Source organism: Xiphophorus couchianus, chromosome 8, assembly GCF_001444195.1.
Source record: "Xiphophorus couchianus chromosome 8, X_couchianus-1.0, whole genome shotgun sequence".
Taxonomy (NCBI): domain Eukaryota; kingdom Metazoa; phylum Chordata; class Actinopteri; order Cyprinodontiformes; family Poeciliidae; genus Xiphophorus; species Xiphophorus couchianus.
Window position 1 is genome coordinate 729734 of NC_040235.1, and position 18140 is coordinate 747873.

General features: G+C 47.4%; 2 protein-coding genes across 6 annotated transcripts; one reads left to right on the plus strand and one right to left on the minus strand.

Moving 5' to 3' along the window:
• Positions 1-789: 789 nt before the first annotated feature.
• Positions 790-12928, minus strand: pkn3 (protein kinase N3). Of its 5 annotated transcripts, none has more exons than XM_028026372.1 (22): positions 11653-12710; positions 10391-10655; positions 9495-9667; positions 9280-9397; positions 9058-9200; positions 7592-7820; positions 6231-6395; positions 5852-5961; positions 5569-5712; positions 5083-5158; positions 4116-4269; positions 3958-4048; positions 3815-3879; positions 3390-3456; positions 3221-3312; positions 2751-2927; positions 2605-2667; positions 2452-2528; positions 1773-1915; positions 1590-1697; positions 1441-1521; positions 790-1239 (listed from the first exon to the last, which is right to left on the minus strand). In XM_028026372.1, the coding sequence occupies exons 1-22, from the start codon at positions 11887-11889 to the stop codon at positions 1039-1041; spliced, it is 2979 nt and encodes a 992-aa protein (XP_027882173.1). In that variant the 5' UTR covers positions 11890-12710; the 3' UTR covers positions 790-1038. The 5 variants fall into 5 exon arrangements, 4 of the variants coding, with proteins under 4 accessions (XP_027882173.1, XP_027882174.1, XP_027882175.1 ...); XM_028026373.1 differs by having other exon boundaries at positions 3815-3876; positions 11653-12709; XR_003596678.1 differs by lacking the exon at positions 790-1239 and having other exon boundaries at positions 1503-1521; positions 2751-2982; positions 11653-12733.
• A 62-nt stretch (positions 12929-12990) lies between these two features.
• On the plus strand, positions 12991-17187 carry LOC114150148 (protein SET-like). The gene is made up of 8 exons (XM_028026392.1): positions 12991-13198; positions 14454-14511; positions 14579-14721; positions 14798-14901; positions 14988-15101; positions 15596-15766; positions 15838-15963; positions 16422-17187. The coding sequence occupies exons 1-8, from the start codon at positions 13129-13131 to the stop codon at positions 16440-16442; spliced, it is 807 nt and encodes a 268-aa protein (XP_027882193.1). The 5' UTR covers positions 12991-13128; the 3' UTR covers positions 16443-17187.
• The last annotated feature ends 953 nt before the right edge of the window (positions 17188-18140 follow it).

The window sequence follows — 18140 nt, forward strand, 5'->3', positions numbered from 1 at the left end:
CTGTTTCACCTGCCGGTTTCAGACCGGGTTCCTGCTGCATGTCTGATGTTTCTGGGTCCCTCAGGTTCTACCGGGTCCAGTTCTTTACCTTTATTCCCAGAACTGGGATGTTTTCAACATGTTCAGTTTTCCAGGCAGAAGAAGCTGCAGTTGGCAGTTTATCATAGCAGAAGAAAGCTGATACAGCGTAAACTGAGAGAGAGATATATATGATTTTATCATATATTATAGATATATTATATATCTATAATATATATATTATAGATATATTATATATCTATAGATATATATAATATAGATATATTATATATATATATTATATGTATATATATATGTAATATATATACATATATAATATATATAATATGGAGATATAATATATATATATATATATATTATATATATATACATATATAATATATATAATATGGAGATATAATATACATGTATATATATATATATGTAATATATACATATATAATATATCTATAATATATATATTATAGATATATTATATATCTATAGATATATATAATATATATATTATATATATATATATGTATATATATGTAATATATATACATATATATATATATAATATGGAGATATAATATATATATATATATATATATTATATATATATACATATATAATATATATAATATGGAGAGCAGTAAAGTTTCCCATGTCGGAGCTCCAGTTTATACCAACTCATCTAAATATTGTTTTTCTGACTTATTGATTCTGTGGTCGTGATTTTTTACCTCTGAACTAAAATAAAGTCGTTACTGAGAAGAAAGTCCAGCTTTTATTCATCAATTCTCACGTTAAACAGGCTGGATTAATAAATCATCATCATCATCACATCCACATTTCTGCAGAATAATTTAAAACAATCAGAAAGATAAATTCTCTGTTTTTGATCTTCAGGATATTTACAGCTCAGACTGGGAGCAAAGTGCTGCCATCAGCTCCACCGTTTAAAACAGCTGGTGGGCGGAGTCACGTCCCTTGCCCCTAGTGGGCGGGGCCAGGCCGTCAGCTGATCAGGGAGAAGTCGAAGTCGTTGAAGACTTGCTGATGCTCGGCGCCGACGGCGGTCGGCGTCCGCGGCAGCGTCAGAACCGGCTTCAGACGCGTGAACTCCTCGTCGAAGTTGCTGACGTCCAGCGGAGCCGAGATGGTCGGCAGGAAGGGGGGCTTGAGCTGCTTGGCCAGCAGGGCGTCCCAGTCCATTCCCTGGGGAGAACCGGATCAGAACCTTAAGCCCAACCAGAACCGAGCCGCCGACATCAGAACTTCACAGAACAGTTGCTTGGTCCACTTAATCCCAGCCATGTGAAACAAAATATAATCCAGTTCAGCGCCGTCTCCATGGTAACTAATAAACTCAACATTTCATCACCAGAACGGGTCCGCTCCGGGTTCTGCAGAACCCACCTGGAAGAACTTGTGTCGTTTGATCTCGGCGGCGTCGTCCTTCCCTGATCCGAGTCTCCGGTCCGGGTTTTTCTGCAGCAGCTGGAACAGAGAGATCACCAATAAAACCCAGTGGACCCGCCGGATCCGGAGGTTGGAGCAGAACCGACCTGCTGGATGAGCGACTTGGACTGAGGCGACAGGGAGCGAGGGTAGCGCACTTCCTCATTCACGATGCTGTCGAACACTTCCTCCTCATCGTCACCTGGGAAAGGAGACTGGAACAGAACAGGGTTCTCCTCAGAACGGGAACCTGCGGAACCGTCGGCAACGTTCTGCGGAGGGTCACTGACCTCCCCCACCAGCATCTCAAACACCAGAACTCCCAGTTCCCACCAGTCCACGCTGCGGGTGTAGCTGTTCTCCGTCAGAACCTCCGGAGCCAGGAACTCCGGCGTGCCGCAGAAGGTGCTGGTCCGATCGCCGTGGCCCATCCCTGCACACACACACACACACACACACACACACACAGATGACGGTTACCCTGGTAACCGTCATCCCCATGGTAACCGGTGGCAGTTAGAGCTTCAGGGCAGAAGAGTTTATCGTTTACAGAAACAAAAAGTTTAATCCCAGCTGCAGAACATTTCATGTTTCTGTATCTGCTGAACCATCCGAGGTTCCAGGTCCCCTTCCTGCTTATTGAATCACCATAGCAACCAGTCCCAAAGGAGGGAATCACCATAGCAACCAGTCCCAAAGGAGGGAATCACCATGGAGATCAAAAGACGGCGCTCCCCCGGTGTCAGCTTCCTGTTAGCTTGTTAAATGGGTCAGAACCACCTGATGCTTAACGGACTAACAGGAAACAGTCTTACTTGGATTTTCACAATAAAAGACATAACTGGCATTTCATGTTATCCTGGTGTCAGGTGAGTGAGTCCAGGTGGGCTGGACTGTAGCCGCTCTGCCATTGGTTCAAACCTTTGGACCAATCAAAAGACAGGAAACCGTTTGGGTTTTTTTCCTCACCTTCTTTGCACAAACCAAAGTCTGCGATCCGGACGTATCCATCGGCGTCCATCAGCAGGTTGTCCAGTTTCAGATCCCTGGAGGACAGACAGGAAACCCGCTGCAGATTCCAGCCAATGAGCCGCGTCTGGGGGCGGGGCCTCAGCCACTCACCTGTAGACGATCTGGTTCTGATGGAGGAACTCCAGACCCAGCAGAACGCACGAAGAATAAAACCTGGAAACCAATAAGAGCCAGCTGAAACCAGGTGCCGTACTTTGACTGGACCGTCGGGAGCGAGCGGAGGGCCGTCGGCTCACAGGGATTGTTTCTCGGAGAAGATGGCGGCGTGGATGTGCTTCATCAGGTCTCCGCCCGGAGAGTAGGCCATGACGAAGCAGACGTGCTCGGCCGTCTGGAAGCAGCCGTGCAGGTTGACCAGGAACGGGTGGCGGGCCGAGTTGATCACCTCCAAGATCCGCTTCTCGCAGACCAGACTGGACCGGGTCAGACAAACCAGAACCACTGAAACAAACTTTCCTCTGGCGCCTCCTACAGGCCGACATGTAGAACAGCTGAACGAAGATCTAACTTCACTCAAACCGACGGACCGCTTCAGACGGAACCAGGAAAAGTTCTGCCGGGTCAGGAACTCCACCAGAACTTTCAGAGTTTCTCTGGGAAGTTCTGCTAAACACACCGAATGATGAGTTCAGGAAAAGTTCCTGTGACCGGGTCAGAACTGGGCCGTGTTTTGTACCGGTACCATGAGGTTCTGGATCTTCCTCACCTGTCCACTTCGTCCCGCGTGATGACCTCGCTCTTCTTCAGCGCTTTGATGGCGAACATTTTCCCAGACTTCTTGTACTCGGCCAGCAGAACCTTGGTTTGGGTCAGAGGAGGTTCTGTTAGTCGTTGACCTTCGTCGGGTTTTACGGCGGATCCCGGCGTTCCGGTACCTTTCCGAAGTGTCCTCTTCCCAGGACGGAAACGCACTGGAAGTCGTCCATCTTCAGCGCCTCGGACCTGCAGACGAAACACGGTGAAGGAACCGGACCTCTGGACCGGGCCGGCAGAGTTCTGGCTGCAAAACGCTGCGATCCAGAAAACTTTACAGTTTTAGTGTTTAAAGACGCAGGAATCAGCCAAAACATTATGACCAGCGGATCCTTCCGGGTCCTTTGAGGTTCTGGCGGCTCGGTTCCTGATCAGGTTATTGATCCAGATTACAGAACATGAACAAATGACCTGCTGAGGGTTTCATTCCATAAACATCATTATTTGTAGAACTCACCTGATCAGTTTTTATAAAGTTTGTGAAACTTTGTTAAAAAGATCAAATCTGTTCAGACTGATTGAAGGGAAACGTTTTTCTGAGACTCACTGCGGCGCCGGTCCAGCCGCGGCCTGCCTTCTGGGTTTCAGGCTGCTCCTCCAGTCAGGAGGCTTCTCCAGACCACAATCAGAGACAAACTGAAAGTTAATAAATGTTGGTCTCTGATCATAACTGTAACGTTCCTCTCAGACCTGCGAGGCGTCTTTCGTCTCCTTCCTGGAGGGAGGTGAAGATCTTCTGATGGATTCTTCGGAGACGGCGAGTCTGGACGGAGTTCGCTCTCTGACAGGAAACAGATTCATCAGCTCTGATGGCGATCCGGAGGATCTCTGACGGATCCCACTCTCACCGTGGCGGCGAGCCGCTGGACGCCGTGGCGATGGGGGCCGGCAGCAGCGGACTCATGGCTTCCAGGGAATTGCACGGCGGCAGGAAGTTCATCATCAGACGGCCCCATGTGGCGAAGTTCAGGTTCATCTGAGACGCCCGCAGGAAGTTCCTCCCTGGAGGAAGCAGACAGCAGGTCCAGGATGATGTCACCAAGCCACCATGTTTCCTGAACCAAAACATCTTACAGCGTTCTCCCCGACTCGGAACCGGCCTTACTAGAACCGACTCCACTGGGTCCAAGGCAAAACGTGACATCAGAAGACTGCTGGTCACTGATTGGCCAGGGGGCGGAGTCACTGGTTATGTCACGATTCCGTTACAATAACCCGACATCAACAGCGATCGACAAAAAAAACCAAACCCAAACTGAGCCGAACCAACCGGGCCCATCTACCCGACCCGCCGGGCCCTGCTGGTGCTGCTGGACAGGAATCCGTTCGGTTCTTCAGAAGAATCTGTTCAGGTTCCCAAAACAACGAAGTTCTGGACATACTTTCAATTAATCCGCTAAAAGCGAAGCTAATTTCTCCGTTTAGCACCTTTTGGTTTTGCTAGCTGTGAAAACGCTTAGCGCACTTAGCTTCCCCAAATACATTCTCCCAGAAACATTTAAACCCGCAGTTTACTCTCTGGTAAACTTTCAGCTGAATAAAGTTTGACCTTTGTGTTGAAGTTTGGATGTGGAGAATTAAAGTTTTCAGACACAAAGGAACCAATCCACCGGCACGATCCACCGAGGGGCGGCCGGTGGGTCGCGGGGCGGCCGGTGGGTCGCGGGGCGGCCGGTGGGTCGCGGGGCGGCCGGTGGGTCGCGGGGCGGCCACGTCGAGGTCTGTAGCCTCTGTACGAGACGCTCACTCTGAACGCTGCATCATACGTATTTAACAAAAATGTCCTGAAAGCATCAAGAAATATTAATTTTTCACCTTTTTCCTTGGGGAAAATCCTCATCTGTCTCTGGAGTTTGGACGGACGCTCGATGACGGGATTGATGAACGTCACCTGGAAATACAAATGAAGAGCTGATCAAGTTTCAGGACATAAATGAAAGATTTTCAGTTATAAAACTCAACACCGATTCATTTTCTTTCTGTGATAAAAGTCTGCAGCTCTTCATCTCTTCAAGGTGAAAACGGGTGAGGTCAGGGGTCAGTCAGGGGTCACTGGGTGTTAAACTACTTGCTGTAAGTTAACAGTCCAAACTGCTGCAGCTTTTATTCAACGTTCATTTAGATTCATGTTGCATTTCTGTCCTACAGAGATGCTGCTGGATTACACAGACGATGTGGTGCTATTGGATCGTGAAGGTTCTGGAATCTGATCAGTTGGTTCTGCTGTTAAACGTGATGAGAGCAAAGAGAACCCGACCCTGGTTCTGTATAACTGGACCTGTAACTGGGAAGCAGTCAAACCTCAATGAAGATGATTCCCTGAGGCTCCAGCTCCAAACACATGCCGTGTCTGCGGTTGTCCAGGAAGTCCTCCAGGCGCAGGAACTTCACGGCGCTCAGCGCCCGCCAGTCCCTCCAGTACACCGCCACCTCCAGCTCCCTGGACTGGACCAGAACCAGCACCACAATCACTACTGGTTTACAGCAGGAGCCACTTTCTGCTCCGTCTGGAGCCTCTAAGGTCCATCAGACTGGAAAATTATTCTCTGGTTCGGATCAGAACCAGAACCACCAGTGTACTGACCCGCTCCAGCTCGGTGCTGAAGTTCTGGCCCCAGGCCTCCTTGCCCTGCGGCCTCCAGTGAGTCCGGCCCATGACCCGGTTGTCGACCTTCAGCACGGCGCTGACCTCCGCTGGAACAGAGACAGGAGGGAGAAACCGGGTCATTTCTGATCCGGATGTTCTGGATGGTTCTGCTCAGATCAAACAAGCCGCGGCGCTTTGGATCTCACGGAAAACGAAGGAATTATTTCAACGGTTCAAACTAAAACCTGACGGAAACGTCGGTCAGGTTTTAGTTTGGATTAAACGGGCCTTTCTCCGACATTCCCAACAGAATCTAAATCAGGAACATCAACGTTAATATCAACGTTTCTCCGCCGGGATGCAGCAGATTCCTTACAGGACAGTTCGTCGGACTTCCCCGTCTTCCCGTTGGCGCTCCGTCCAGAACCCTTCACCTTCATGGACTTCCCGTCGGCGTAGATCCCAGAGAACTGGGCGGCGCTGCGGCCCGGAACGTCCTCCAGCAGGTCCTGGACGCCCAACAGGCAGACCTCCAGCCGGCCTGCAGGACGACAGCCGGGTCAGAATCACCGCGTTGGGTCAGTCTGCGACTCGCTCGATTCTTCTGGATCTAATTAAACTGATATTTAGGAGGAACTTCATGATTTGATCTTATTCTAAGGCTCAACATTAGTAAGACCAGAGAGATGGTGACTGACTTCAGAAGGAAGAAGATACCTTCACAGCCACTAAAGGTCAAAGGGGAAGTGGTGGAGGAGGTGGAGGATTACAAATACCTGGGAGTTGTAATCGGCAACAGACTGGACTGGGCATCTAACACTGACGCTGTGTGCAGGAAGGGGATGAGCAGACTCTATTTTTTAAGGAAGCTGAGATCCTTCAATGTGTGCAGCAAGATGCTGGAGACCTTTTATCACAGTGTTGTTGCCGGCGCCATCTTCTTTGCTGCTGTGTGTTGGGGAAGCAGCATCAGAGCCAGCGACTCTAATAGACCAGACAAAATCATCAGGAAAGCTGGCTCTGTACTGGGACTAAGGCTGGAGTCCCTGGAAACTGTGGTGGAGAGGAGGACACTGAAGAAGGTTCTGTCTATTATGGACAATAAACAGCACCCTCTCCACCACATAGTGGACAGACAGCGGAGCACCTTCTCACATAGGCTGCTCCAGCTCCGCTGTCGTAGGGACAGATACAGGAAATCCTTCCTGCCACATGCCATCTCACTGTACAATAAAAGCTAAATCATTGTTCTGCACTAATCAGTCCGATTTTGCACAACTGCACTGTGGCACACTGCTGTACATATATTACATATACATACTGTATCTGCATTTTGAATCCTTGCAAGGACTGCTCTAAGCTGCTTTTTATATTGACAGCATATTTTATTTTATCTTGTCTACAATTGCTACTCAGTGGTGGATGTTGTGTGTCTCGTCTCTATGCTGTAACTGCGGAATAATTTCCCTGCTGGGATGAATAAAGTTATTTTATTCTATTCTATTATTCAGAAACATTTCAGTTCCCTGAGGTTTGACCCAAAAGAGGTTCAGGATTCAACCCGGGAAAATGACATCTGAGAAACAGGCAGGAGGAGAATCAAGAGATTAGTGAGCGAGAGCCGAGCGACATCTGGGAGTGAGCAGGAAACCATCGTCGTGTTCGAGCATCACCAAACAGGAAGTCATGAGTCCAGTGGATCATCCAGGATGTTTCTGGGTTATGAAAGTACTGGACCTGTTAGACTGGCCGGTCTGAAGAAGGAGGAGGAGGATGATGATGAGGAAGACGACGGAGCGGCGGACTGTTTCTTCGGCGTTCCGTAGGACGGAGCGATTCCAGACTCCAGAGTCTCCATGATGGCGGCTCGTGTGGGATGATCCTCAGGAAGCTCGGCGAGCCGCCGCTCCAGGGAGAGACGCAGGAGGTCCACCTTCTGGGACGACTCCCGGACCCGGGCCTGGGCCTGGAGGGACAGAACCCATCAGAAGCCTTCTGGAGAACTGATCAGAACCCTTCAGAACCCTTCAGTACCGATCGGATCATGGTCAATGAGCCCAGCGATCCAAGGACAGATGAAATAACAAATTGGAGGTAAACTGTATTATTTGTATATTTGCATTAGTTTAAAAAGTGTCATGAAAACAAAATGAAAATGGACTAAATAATATTTATAGAAATAATAACCACAGAAAATCTACATTTGACAAAAACTGAAGTTTTTCCAGCTTCCTGCTCAACAACCATCATGAAAAACTGCTCAACTGCTGGCCAATCAAATTCCCTGACAGTGTTAGCTCCGCCCACCAAACGTTAAAAACACAATTAGCCCCGCCCACCGAGGAGTAAACTGTGTTAGCCACGCCCATTGAGGAGTAAACAGTGTTAGCCACGCCCATAGAGGAGTAAACAGTGTTAACCCCGCCCACCAAACGTTAAAAACACAATTAGCCCCGCCCACCGAGGAGTAAACTGTGTTAGCCACGCCCATTGAGGAGTAAACAGTGTTAGCCCCGCCCACCGAGGAGTAAACTGTGTTAGCCACGCCCATTGAGGAGTAAACAGTGTTAACCCCGCCCACCAAACGTTAAAAAACACAATTAGTCCCGCCCACCGAGGAGTAAACGGTGTTAGCCACGCCCATAGAGGAGTAAACAGTGTTAGCCCCGCCCACCGAGGAGTAAACAGTGTTAACCCCGCCCACCAAACTTTAAAAACACAATTAGCCCCGCCCACTGAGGAGTAAACAGTGTTAGCCCCGCCCATAGAGGAGTAAACAGTGTTAGCCCCGCCCACCAGTTCTTAAACTGTTTAAAGAACCATTAAATATAACCAACACTTTACAGTTAACAACTTCCACATGGAATCATAAATGTTTTTATGGATTTAATGTTTGCATTTCTCATTGTGTTAATTTATTTAAGACGTGTTTATTGAATTGTGTCACCTTTGGGCCTTGATTTACACACATTCCACTGCTGTCAGACTTGGAATAGGCCATTAAAGCTGATGTTGTGCCATAGCTACATATTAGCAAATGTTGTTGTAGTTCATCTAGTTATGATCAGAAAATACGATTAATATTCGGCCATGTTTCTAAAAGGAGAACAACATGAAAAAGGATAAAGCTCTCCACACCACAGCAGTGCAGGAAGGGCCGTTAATGATGGCAGCCAGGATCCCTGACCCGATCGGGTCGGTACCTCGGTCAGAACCCGGCGCTCCTTCGGGTCCACCAGCTTCGTCACGTTCCTGGCTCCTTCGGCGACGGCCGATTCGATCTTCATGCGATGCAGCAGCTCAGCGACGCGCAGCTCCACCGGGCCGATGATCTCCTCGTCAGGACCTGGGACAGAGAGACGGCTCAGAGCCGGCCGGACCCGGACCCGGACCCGGTCCAGGACAGAACCGCTCCGTTCGGTTACCGAGGGAAGAGCCCTCGTCCCGGGCCTGGCCGACTTTAACGATCTGCATCCTCAGCAGCTCGATCTTGGTCCGGCTGTCCTGGAGCATCTGCTGGGCCGTGGCCAGCATCTTCCGGTCCTGGAACACAAACCGGACCGGGTCACGGCTCCGATCCGCTCGGACCGGGTCACGGTTGAGGAGCTTTATTTTGAAGGAGACAGGAAGTTGGTCTCACCTTGAAGGACCTGCTGCTGTAGGTCTGAATCATGTTCTCGGCGCCCTGCTTCACTTTGGTCTCCATCGTCAGCTGTTTCTTCAGATTTCTGATGCGGCTGGCCAGCGGTGATGTCACTTCCTCCCACTGACTCGGCTCTGATGATTGGTTCTCTTCCTCCTCTGGGACGGCCGCTTTGAAACGCACAAACAGAGTCAACAAACTTATTTAAAATTTGAGTCTCCTGGTTGCTATGGTGATTCCCACCTTACGTGGGACACGGGGAGGAGGCGGAGCCTAAATTCACCAATAAGGATCCAGGAGAAACAATCAGTCGCTGAGTCAGCAAAACGTCAAAATTAAAGCCGTGCTTCAGGGCTTCTGCTAAATATCAGGTTGGTGTAGTGCGTTAGCATTAGCTTCTGCTAAATATCAGGTTGGTGTAGTGCGTTAGCATTAGCTTCTGCTAAATATCAGGTTGGTGTAGTGCGTTAGCATTAGCTTCTGCTAAATATCAGGTTGGTGTAGTGCATTAGCATTAGCTTCTGCTAAATATCAGGTTGGTGTAGTGTGTTAGCATTAGCTTCTGCTAAATATCAGGTTGGTGTAGTGTGTTAGCATTAGCTTCTGCTAAATATCAGGTTGGTGTAGTGCGTTAGCATTAGCTTCTGCTAAATATCAGGTTGGTGTAGTGTGTTACCATTAGCTTCAGCTAAATATCAGGTTGGTGTAGCGCGTTAGCATTAGCTTCTGCTAAATATCAGGTTGGTGTAGTGTGTTAGCATTAGCTTCTGCTAAACATCGTCTGGAAAAATCTAAAGAAATCCTGAAAGCTGGAAAATGGATCCCAGTTGAATTATTCTGATTTATTTGGCCTGAGCGGCTCCAGAACGTTTATAGCTGCTGTAGCCTTTTACCTGTGTGGTCGTCCTTCTCCGTTGCCATGGAGATGGCGTTGAGCTCCTGCAGCTGCAGGTGGAGCTGCTCCAGCTTGCGGTTGGACGCCTTCACCTCGCCGTCCACGGCGCCGCCCCGCCGGCTCGGGTACGCCCGCCGCATCCTCTCCGCCGCCTCCTTGATCTTCAGCTCCAGCTGGATCTCCTGCCGGACCTGCGCCCGGGCGTTCTCCAGCCGCTGCTGGAACTGCGGGTCCAGAATGTCCAGCTGCTGCTGCTTCCCATCCTGACAGGAAACACACAGCGGCTGAGGCCGGGTCACTTCCTGTTGGACTGCAGCTGCTTTACTCTCAGAATCCACTCAGATCAGAAACCTGATCTAAACCGAACCAGGATCACAGAGAGAGAGACTACAGAAACCGATTTCTCCTCTGATACTTTTTTTTTACCCCTCCAGGGTATTTTGTGGCTCTAGTGCCCCTGATATGACAGCAGGCTGACAGGAAACGGGGGAGGACAGGGGGGAAGAAACGCGTCGAGGACTCAAGGCCTCCAAATGCGGGTCGCGCTAACCGCTACGCCACCACGGCAAGCCCCCTCCTCTGATACTTTGACTAGGACATTGAGAACAGACTGGAAACCCTCTCCTGCAAGATGACCTTTGACCCTCTGGTCCAGTAGGAGCAGGATGGGACCAAGAACACATCCTGGGGATCAAAGCTCAGAGATGAACCACTGAAGATGATGAGTCATTGATCATCGACTTACTGTACAGTAAATGTCTCACTGTGTGGATTTCACCTCAAACGTCTTCCTTCCACTAAACTTTCTATCATGATTTCAGAATCAAAACATTTTGTTGCTCAGCAGGTTCAGATCACAGATGGATTAATATTTAAATATGAGGAACTGAAACCAGAAAAATCAAAGTTAATGAAACGAACAGATTAAAGATTAAATATGAACAAAAACAAGACAGAACAATTCTACTGCAGGATTTCTGCTGCTGTCATGAGAACCAGTCCGGTTCCGGACTTCCAGCTGGTTCCGAACCTTCAACCGGTTCCGGACCAGCTGGTTCCGAGCAGCCGGAAGTCGTTCTGCAGTGATTGTCTCAGGTGTTTGTGTCAGGAAGACAAAGCCAGGTGAGGAGGAGACAAACTGGACCAACAGGTAAATCCGCAGCAGCAGCTCTGTGACTCCAGCCGGAACCTCGGTGACCCGGACCGGTTCTGATGGGCCCCACAACCGGTCCGGGTCTGTAGGTACGGAGCAGGACTCACCTGTGGCGTCGGGGCTGACATGGCGGCCAGGTGCGCGGACGGACGCTCGGACTGATCTACCTGCTCAGGTGAGCTGACGGCCGCGGCTTCTTCCTCAATCACCGATGGAAACAAATCTGAGCGATCCTTTGAATCCGCGCTGACGTCACGGCGCGCTGATTGGCCGCGCGCGGGCACATCGATGCACCTGAAGCCAATCAGATCGCAGCACCGGGTGCACCTGCACAGGTAAGGCATTCCGGCAGCCTCCTCCCTGGAGCTGTCATCACAGCACTGAGTCACTCAGCAGATCGGCCCAGACACGCAGAGCGGAGGAACGTCACTTCCGGTCAACAGTTCAGGACGGAACCATCCTTCTGACCCACACCGGGCCGTGACCGGGTCACATGACGTCACAGCAGCGTCACCTGAGCAGAAAACTGAAAGAAACAGAAATCAGTCTCTGGTGTTAAAATAATGACATCACTTCCTGCCGCAGGCCGGATCCTGAAGACTAGCTCAGCTGCTGGTCACTTCCTGCTTCAGTCTGACCAGAAACAAACTAAAGAGGAAATAATTATAATACTAATAAGGTCAAAGGTCAGGGAAACAGCAGCTGACAGACCACACACATGCTGGACACAGATTGTTCAGAGACCTGCTGGGACTAGTTACTGGACTGGTTGAGAAAAGCTGGTTGGTTCCAGTCCATGATTCTGACTCCAATATCCTGATCAATAACTTCATGGTTAGTTTATCGTTTCCTTCAGTAAAACTCGAAGCATCACTCAGGTTAAACTGGAAAAAATTTACCACAAACTGGGGCAAGTTGAAGGTTTTTTTAAGAAATCATACATTTCTTTATGACGGATTCTTAGCATTTCCACAGAAAACATTATGAACTAAAGGCAGACATTTTGTTTTACTGCTGGATCGTTTGCTGAGAGGACAGAAAAAATAAAAACATCTGATTATTTTAAAAAGTCACCCAGTCGCACATTCATTAGTGAGTCTGATATCCTGTACAAAATTATAACATAAAAATACTGCACAGTTATTAGAAGAGGAATATTATTATTATTACTGTTAAAGTTGTTTCTTATTTTTTGTATATTTTTAATATTTTTGGATCTTTTTTTGTGTGAATCTGATGCTGATTTTCCAATCTAATATTATAATATTTATATTCTGCCCTACATTCACATACTATGTACATAATGTTCTTTTTTCCTTCATTTTATTTCCTGTAGAGTTAATATATTTATGCTTCATATCTGGTCCTGACTTCATGCAGTTCCCGTGGCGTCCACATCCCTCCGGGCCACCGGGGGCAGCAGAGAGCCATAAATGTGTTGACGGAGGCGGGTCGGTTTGTTCCCATCGTGGCGCTGCTGGCGGACTGTTGTTTGTGAGGTGAAGTAAGTTTTGTCGTCAGGAGCTGAGATTTAACCCGCCGGGAGGAACTTCAGGTCTACTGAGCGTCGGAGAAGCGGCAGCATGTCGGCCTCAGCGGCTAAAGTGAGCAGGAAGGAGAATTCAAACCACGACGCAGGGGACGAGACCTCCGGTAATAACGGTTCTCCTCTCAGCGCCATTTTCAGCTGTTTACCGTCATTATGCCGTCCTCACGGCCTCGGGTTCCGCTGATGGACTCGTGTTAACCACATCCTGGGAGTTAAAGCACCTGGTTTCCAGAAACGGCCTCGGTTCGCTCAACATGTTGAGATATTTAGTGATGCAGCTGCAGCTAACTAGCCGCGTTAGCCTCCGTTAGCTTCTACTAGCTTCTGCTAGCCTGTAGCCGTTAGTTTACAATACAGCAGGCCAGCAGTTGTTCTCAGTTTGGCTCCTAAACGTTGTTTAAATAACCAGATCGGGCTAATTCACCGAGTTTGGGTCACTGTGAGCTTTTTATTAACAGTGAGACGGCAGCAGGAGGCGCTGGCTGAGCTCAGGGCTTCCTCAGCAGACACGGAGCCGGAGCTCAGCCCGTTTTTCATTCAAACCAGGCCGCCTTAAACGGCAACAGGAAGGAGGGGGGTGGAGGGGCCGTCTGCGGGGGGAACCCACGATCTGCAGCGTGGAAAACCCCCAGCGAGGAGGGAATGCCTCCAGGAAAACACGACCCGGATCTGGGAGCCCTGGGGCGGAAACACCGCGTCCTGATTCCTGTCCTCCAGAGGGACATGGAGGCGGCGGAGGGTCCGCAGAGCCACACTGGACAAAATATGTAAAACCAAAGAGCAGCAGGATTACAACATGAAATACTGGGCAGTGATTAAATGTAACCATGGAAATGTGGAGAGTAGAATCATATTTTATATAAATGTGTGTTTGTGCATTAAAAAATGTACTTAGAGTAATTAAAAATAAAGCAGTCAGGATGTAAGCTGAGTGTGAAGGATCTGTGTTCACGCTGCTTTCAGCAGCTGGTTTTAGATTATACTTTTATTTTACTATAGAAGTTTACATTTTATTTCATTATGTTGAGTATTTTGTGTTTTTTGCTGCTGCCCAATAATTTCCCAATCCTGGATCAATAAAGTTCATGTTCAGTAAAGCTCAAATACTCTGAAATAAAAACTTTAATTTATGAAGAAAATATTGTTCACGTTTAATATTTAACTCATGAAGGGAGTTTAGAAAATTCATCAAGTAGATCTTTGACAGTCTGAACGCTAACAGGCTGAGGATGTTCATTAGATCGCCTGTTCACATTTCCAGAATGTTTTTTATTTTAAACCAAAATGATTTTGATCTTAAATTAATTTCTTGTATTTTACTGGGATATTATTTCCTGAATTTTGATGTTTTGTGTTCAGAGAAAGAACAGCAGGAGGCGATCGAACACATTGATGAAGTACAGAACGAAATCGACAGGTGAGTCTGAACCCGACGTGTCGTCATGGAAACCGTTTACTGTTCTGACACGCTGATTGTTTTCCAGATTAAACGAACAGGCCAGTGAAGAAATTTTAAAAGTAGAGCAGAAGTACAATAAATTACGCCAGCCGTTCTTTCAGAAGAGATCAGAGCTCATCGCCAAAATCCCAAACTTCTGGGTCACAACGTTCGTCAACCATCCACAAGGTAAACAGCCGGATCCGGTTCTGGTTCTGGTTCCTCCTGTCAGGAACAGATAAAAACTCCTGTCTGCTGCTTGTAGTTTCGGCTCTTCTGGGGGAGGAAGATGAAGAAGCTCTTCATTATCTGTCCAAGGTTGAGGTCACAGAGTTCGAGGACATCAAGTCTGGATACAGAATAGATTTTGTGAGTCTCAGGTTGATTCTCTTAGTTTGTTCTGAAGCTGATGATGATGATTTCTGATCCACCTGTTCTCCTCTGTGTCCCTGCAGTCCTTCGACGAGAATCCGTACTTCGAGAACAAAGTTCTGTCCAAAGAGTTTAACGTCAACGAGGGCGGAGATCCGGTTTCCAAATCCACTGAGATCAAATGGAAAACTGGAAAGGTGCGTTTGCTCCGGCCTGCCGACCAAAAGCTTCTACCTGCAATTCAGGAAGTGGAAATAAATGTAATAATCCGGACTAACCTGAGACAAAAGACGTTTGGGCAGAAATAAATATGTTTTCATGAGTTTTATGTAAATATGTAGTTTCAAGCATTTAAATTGAGCAGGAAGGTCATTCAGCTTAACTATTGTTTCAATGTGACTAATATTTATTATTCCTATTGTCTTTTTTTAGTTCATTTGTTCATTTGTTTCATCTCCAAAGTCGGGTGCTGAAAAAGTTTCTAAAACTTCCCTTGAAATTCTTAAAGTGCTAAAATTTTACTGTAGGAAAAGTTTAACATCGGTTATGTTTCAACCTGGTAAAGGTTAACCAGATAACCGGGGATTGGCTGAATCTGGGTGAGGAGGAGCTTTTTCAGGGGCAGATCTGTTGAGGTCGGGATGACAATCATCATTGACATGTATTGACCTTTGACCTCTGGGTTCTACAGGACCTGACCAAACGGAGCAGCCAGACGCCGAACAAAGCTGGGAAGAAGCGTCAGCACGAGGAGCCGGAGAGCTTCTTCACCTGGTTCACTGACCACTCAGACGCCGGCGCCGACGAGCTGGGAGAGGTCATCAAGGACGACATCTGGCCCAACCCGCTGCAGTACTACCTGGTAGGTGCAGGGGGCGCCGCTGGGACGGGGGGCGCCGCCCGGCAGTTCGCTGACTGTCTGGACGCTTCCAGGTTCCTGACATGGAGGATGAGGAGGGTGAGGACGACGAAGAGGAGGATGAGGAAGGTCTGGAGGACATCGACGAGGGCGAGGAAGAGGAAGGCGAAGACGAGGATGGAGAAGGGGAAGATGGAGAGGTGAGAGCTGCAGCTGGTCGTCATGGTTACTGTAAACAATGTTTCCTGAAGGAGGCTGCTGATGGCCCTCCACAGCAAGCACGAGGTGACAGTGGGAACAAACCTCCAGCAGAACCAGAACACCGTTGCTATGGAGACTGAACCGGTCTGTGGTTGGAGGCGACATCCTGAACTTTCTGGATTAAAGCAGTCCACTCAGATTATTGATCTGATTCTGGTTTTAACAACTAGTGAGAGGCTGAACCGGTTTAAACCGGTTTTCAGAACCGGTTCCGATCCAGTTCAGAACCGGTTCCGATCCAGTTCAGAACTAGAGCTTGAGGAAGTGATTTCCTCCAGATTCTGTGAAGAATCAAAACGTGTCCTTGAGAAGCGACCGGCCGCACTAAGGTCTGGTTCTGTTCTGACCCGGTTCTGCCGGACCCTAACCTGGTGTCTCTGTCCTTCTGTCTCTTCAGGACGACGGTGAGGACGACTGAAGCGTCTCGGCGCCGTCCTCCCGCTGTGACCCGTCTGTGGGAAGGGGGTGGGGGGATTTGTAAAATATTTTTTTTGTTTCTAATATTTTCCTCCTGTGTGTCGTCGACCCGTCGGCGCCGGCCCGGCCCAGGGGGCGGCGGCGCCGGACTGTCCCGTCGTCGGTCTCCAGACGCACCAGATGAAAACAACGATAACTTTGTAGCATTCTGCACGTCATTTCCTGTAGATTAAAGACGCGTCCGTTAGTTGGTCCAGATGGCGGTTCTGTTGTGTTTCTGCTAATAAGCCATGGTGCCGTGAGAACGTCTCATCCTAGCATCTTTAGCCACTTTTCTATATATATAAATGTATATTGTATGGGGTGGTGGGGGCTCTCCCATGAAGCAGCACCAGCTCGTTCCTCAGTCTCTACATGTTTCCGCTCAGAAAGCCAGTTCGGTCGGTTCCGCCTCGACCCGCTTCTCCCACAAACACATGAAATCCTTTTTTTGTCTGTTTTAAATAAAATAAACCCAAATCTGGAGTCTGGTTCTGAACTCATTTATTACTAATCTGATTTGATCCTGAAGTAAATCTCGGATTGGAACGAAACTCTGCCGATCCAGAATCTGCTGGTCCAAAATGCCAAGATGTTAAGTTGCATCAGCTTTTCTAGAGTAACTGGCTTTCTGATGTGACCCGAACGGAACCGGTCCGGTTAAACATGGAAGTGACTTTTCTAATAAACCAATATGGCCGAATCAACCCTGGCTGTTTATTCCTGATTCTGGTGGAACCCACACTCTGGATCCAGTTCATAAATCATCTGGTTCTGATGAATCTAACTGGAACGATCCACCAGGTCCAATAGATCCATGGTACTGTGAAAAAGTATTTTAAATCCTTTTCCCTGCGGCTCGTTTCCTGTTTTATTATGATAAAAATAAATGGCTTTCAGATCCGCTGCTCCATCACAGCTGATTCAAATGGTCCAATTACCTGAGCGGGTCGAACTACCGAACCAGGACAGTAAATCATGAACGGTACCGGTACCGGACGGCTCAGGTAAAGTAAGAACTCTTTATAAAATGTGGTTATTTAGCCGTTTATAAGATAAACGTGTTTGTTTTATAAGGTCATATTTTCACCATGTTATTCATAACGCAGCTTTAGATTAAATATGTAACCAGTTAAACATTTAAGTATTTAGGGATTAAAGATTAAGTTAGCGTGAATAAATATTTAACTACAAACATTTAGCTTTAATAGCTTGGAAGCTACATATGATGAAAAACTAATTATGCCAAATGTGTAGTTAGAAAACTTCATATTTAGTTAAATATGAAGCTTCAAACTAGTTAGTGATATAATTATATGCATTTACATATATATAAATATATATAGCGATATCGCTAACTATCACTATTGAAGCTTAATGATATTTCAGTTCCAAACTAATTAAGATAAAATAATTTTCAAAGTAAATATGGAGCTCAATATTCAGTTTGAAGTAAATACTGTTTGCTAACAACATTTAGCTTTTAGTTAGCAAGCTAAGAATGTTCTGAATATTTAGCTTTCTAACATTTCATTTGCCAACTGGTTTCAAAACTACTTAGTGAGCCAAATGTTTAAATTATTTAGCTCTATATTTAGTTGGCAAATTAAATATTTACTTTGCTAATTATTTCAAAATAATAAATTAATATACATCAGTG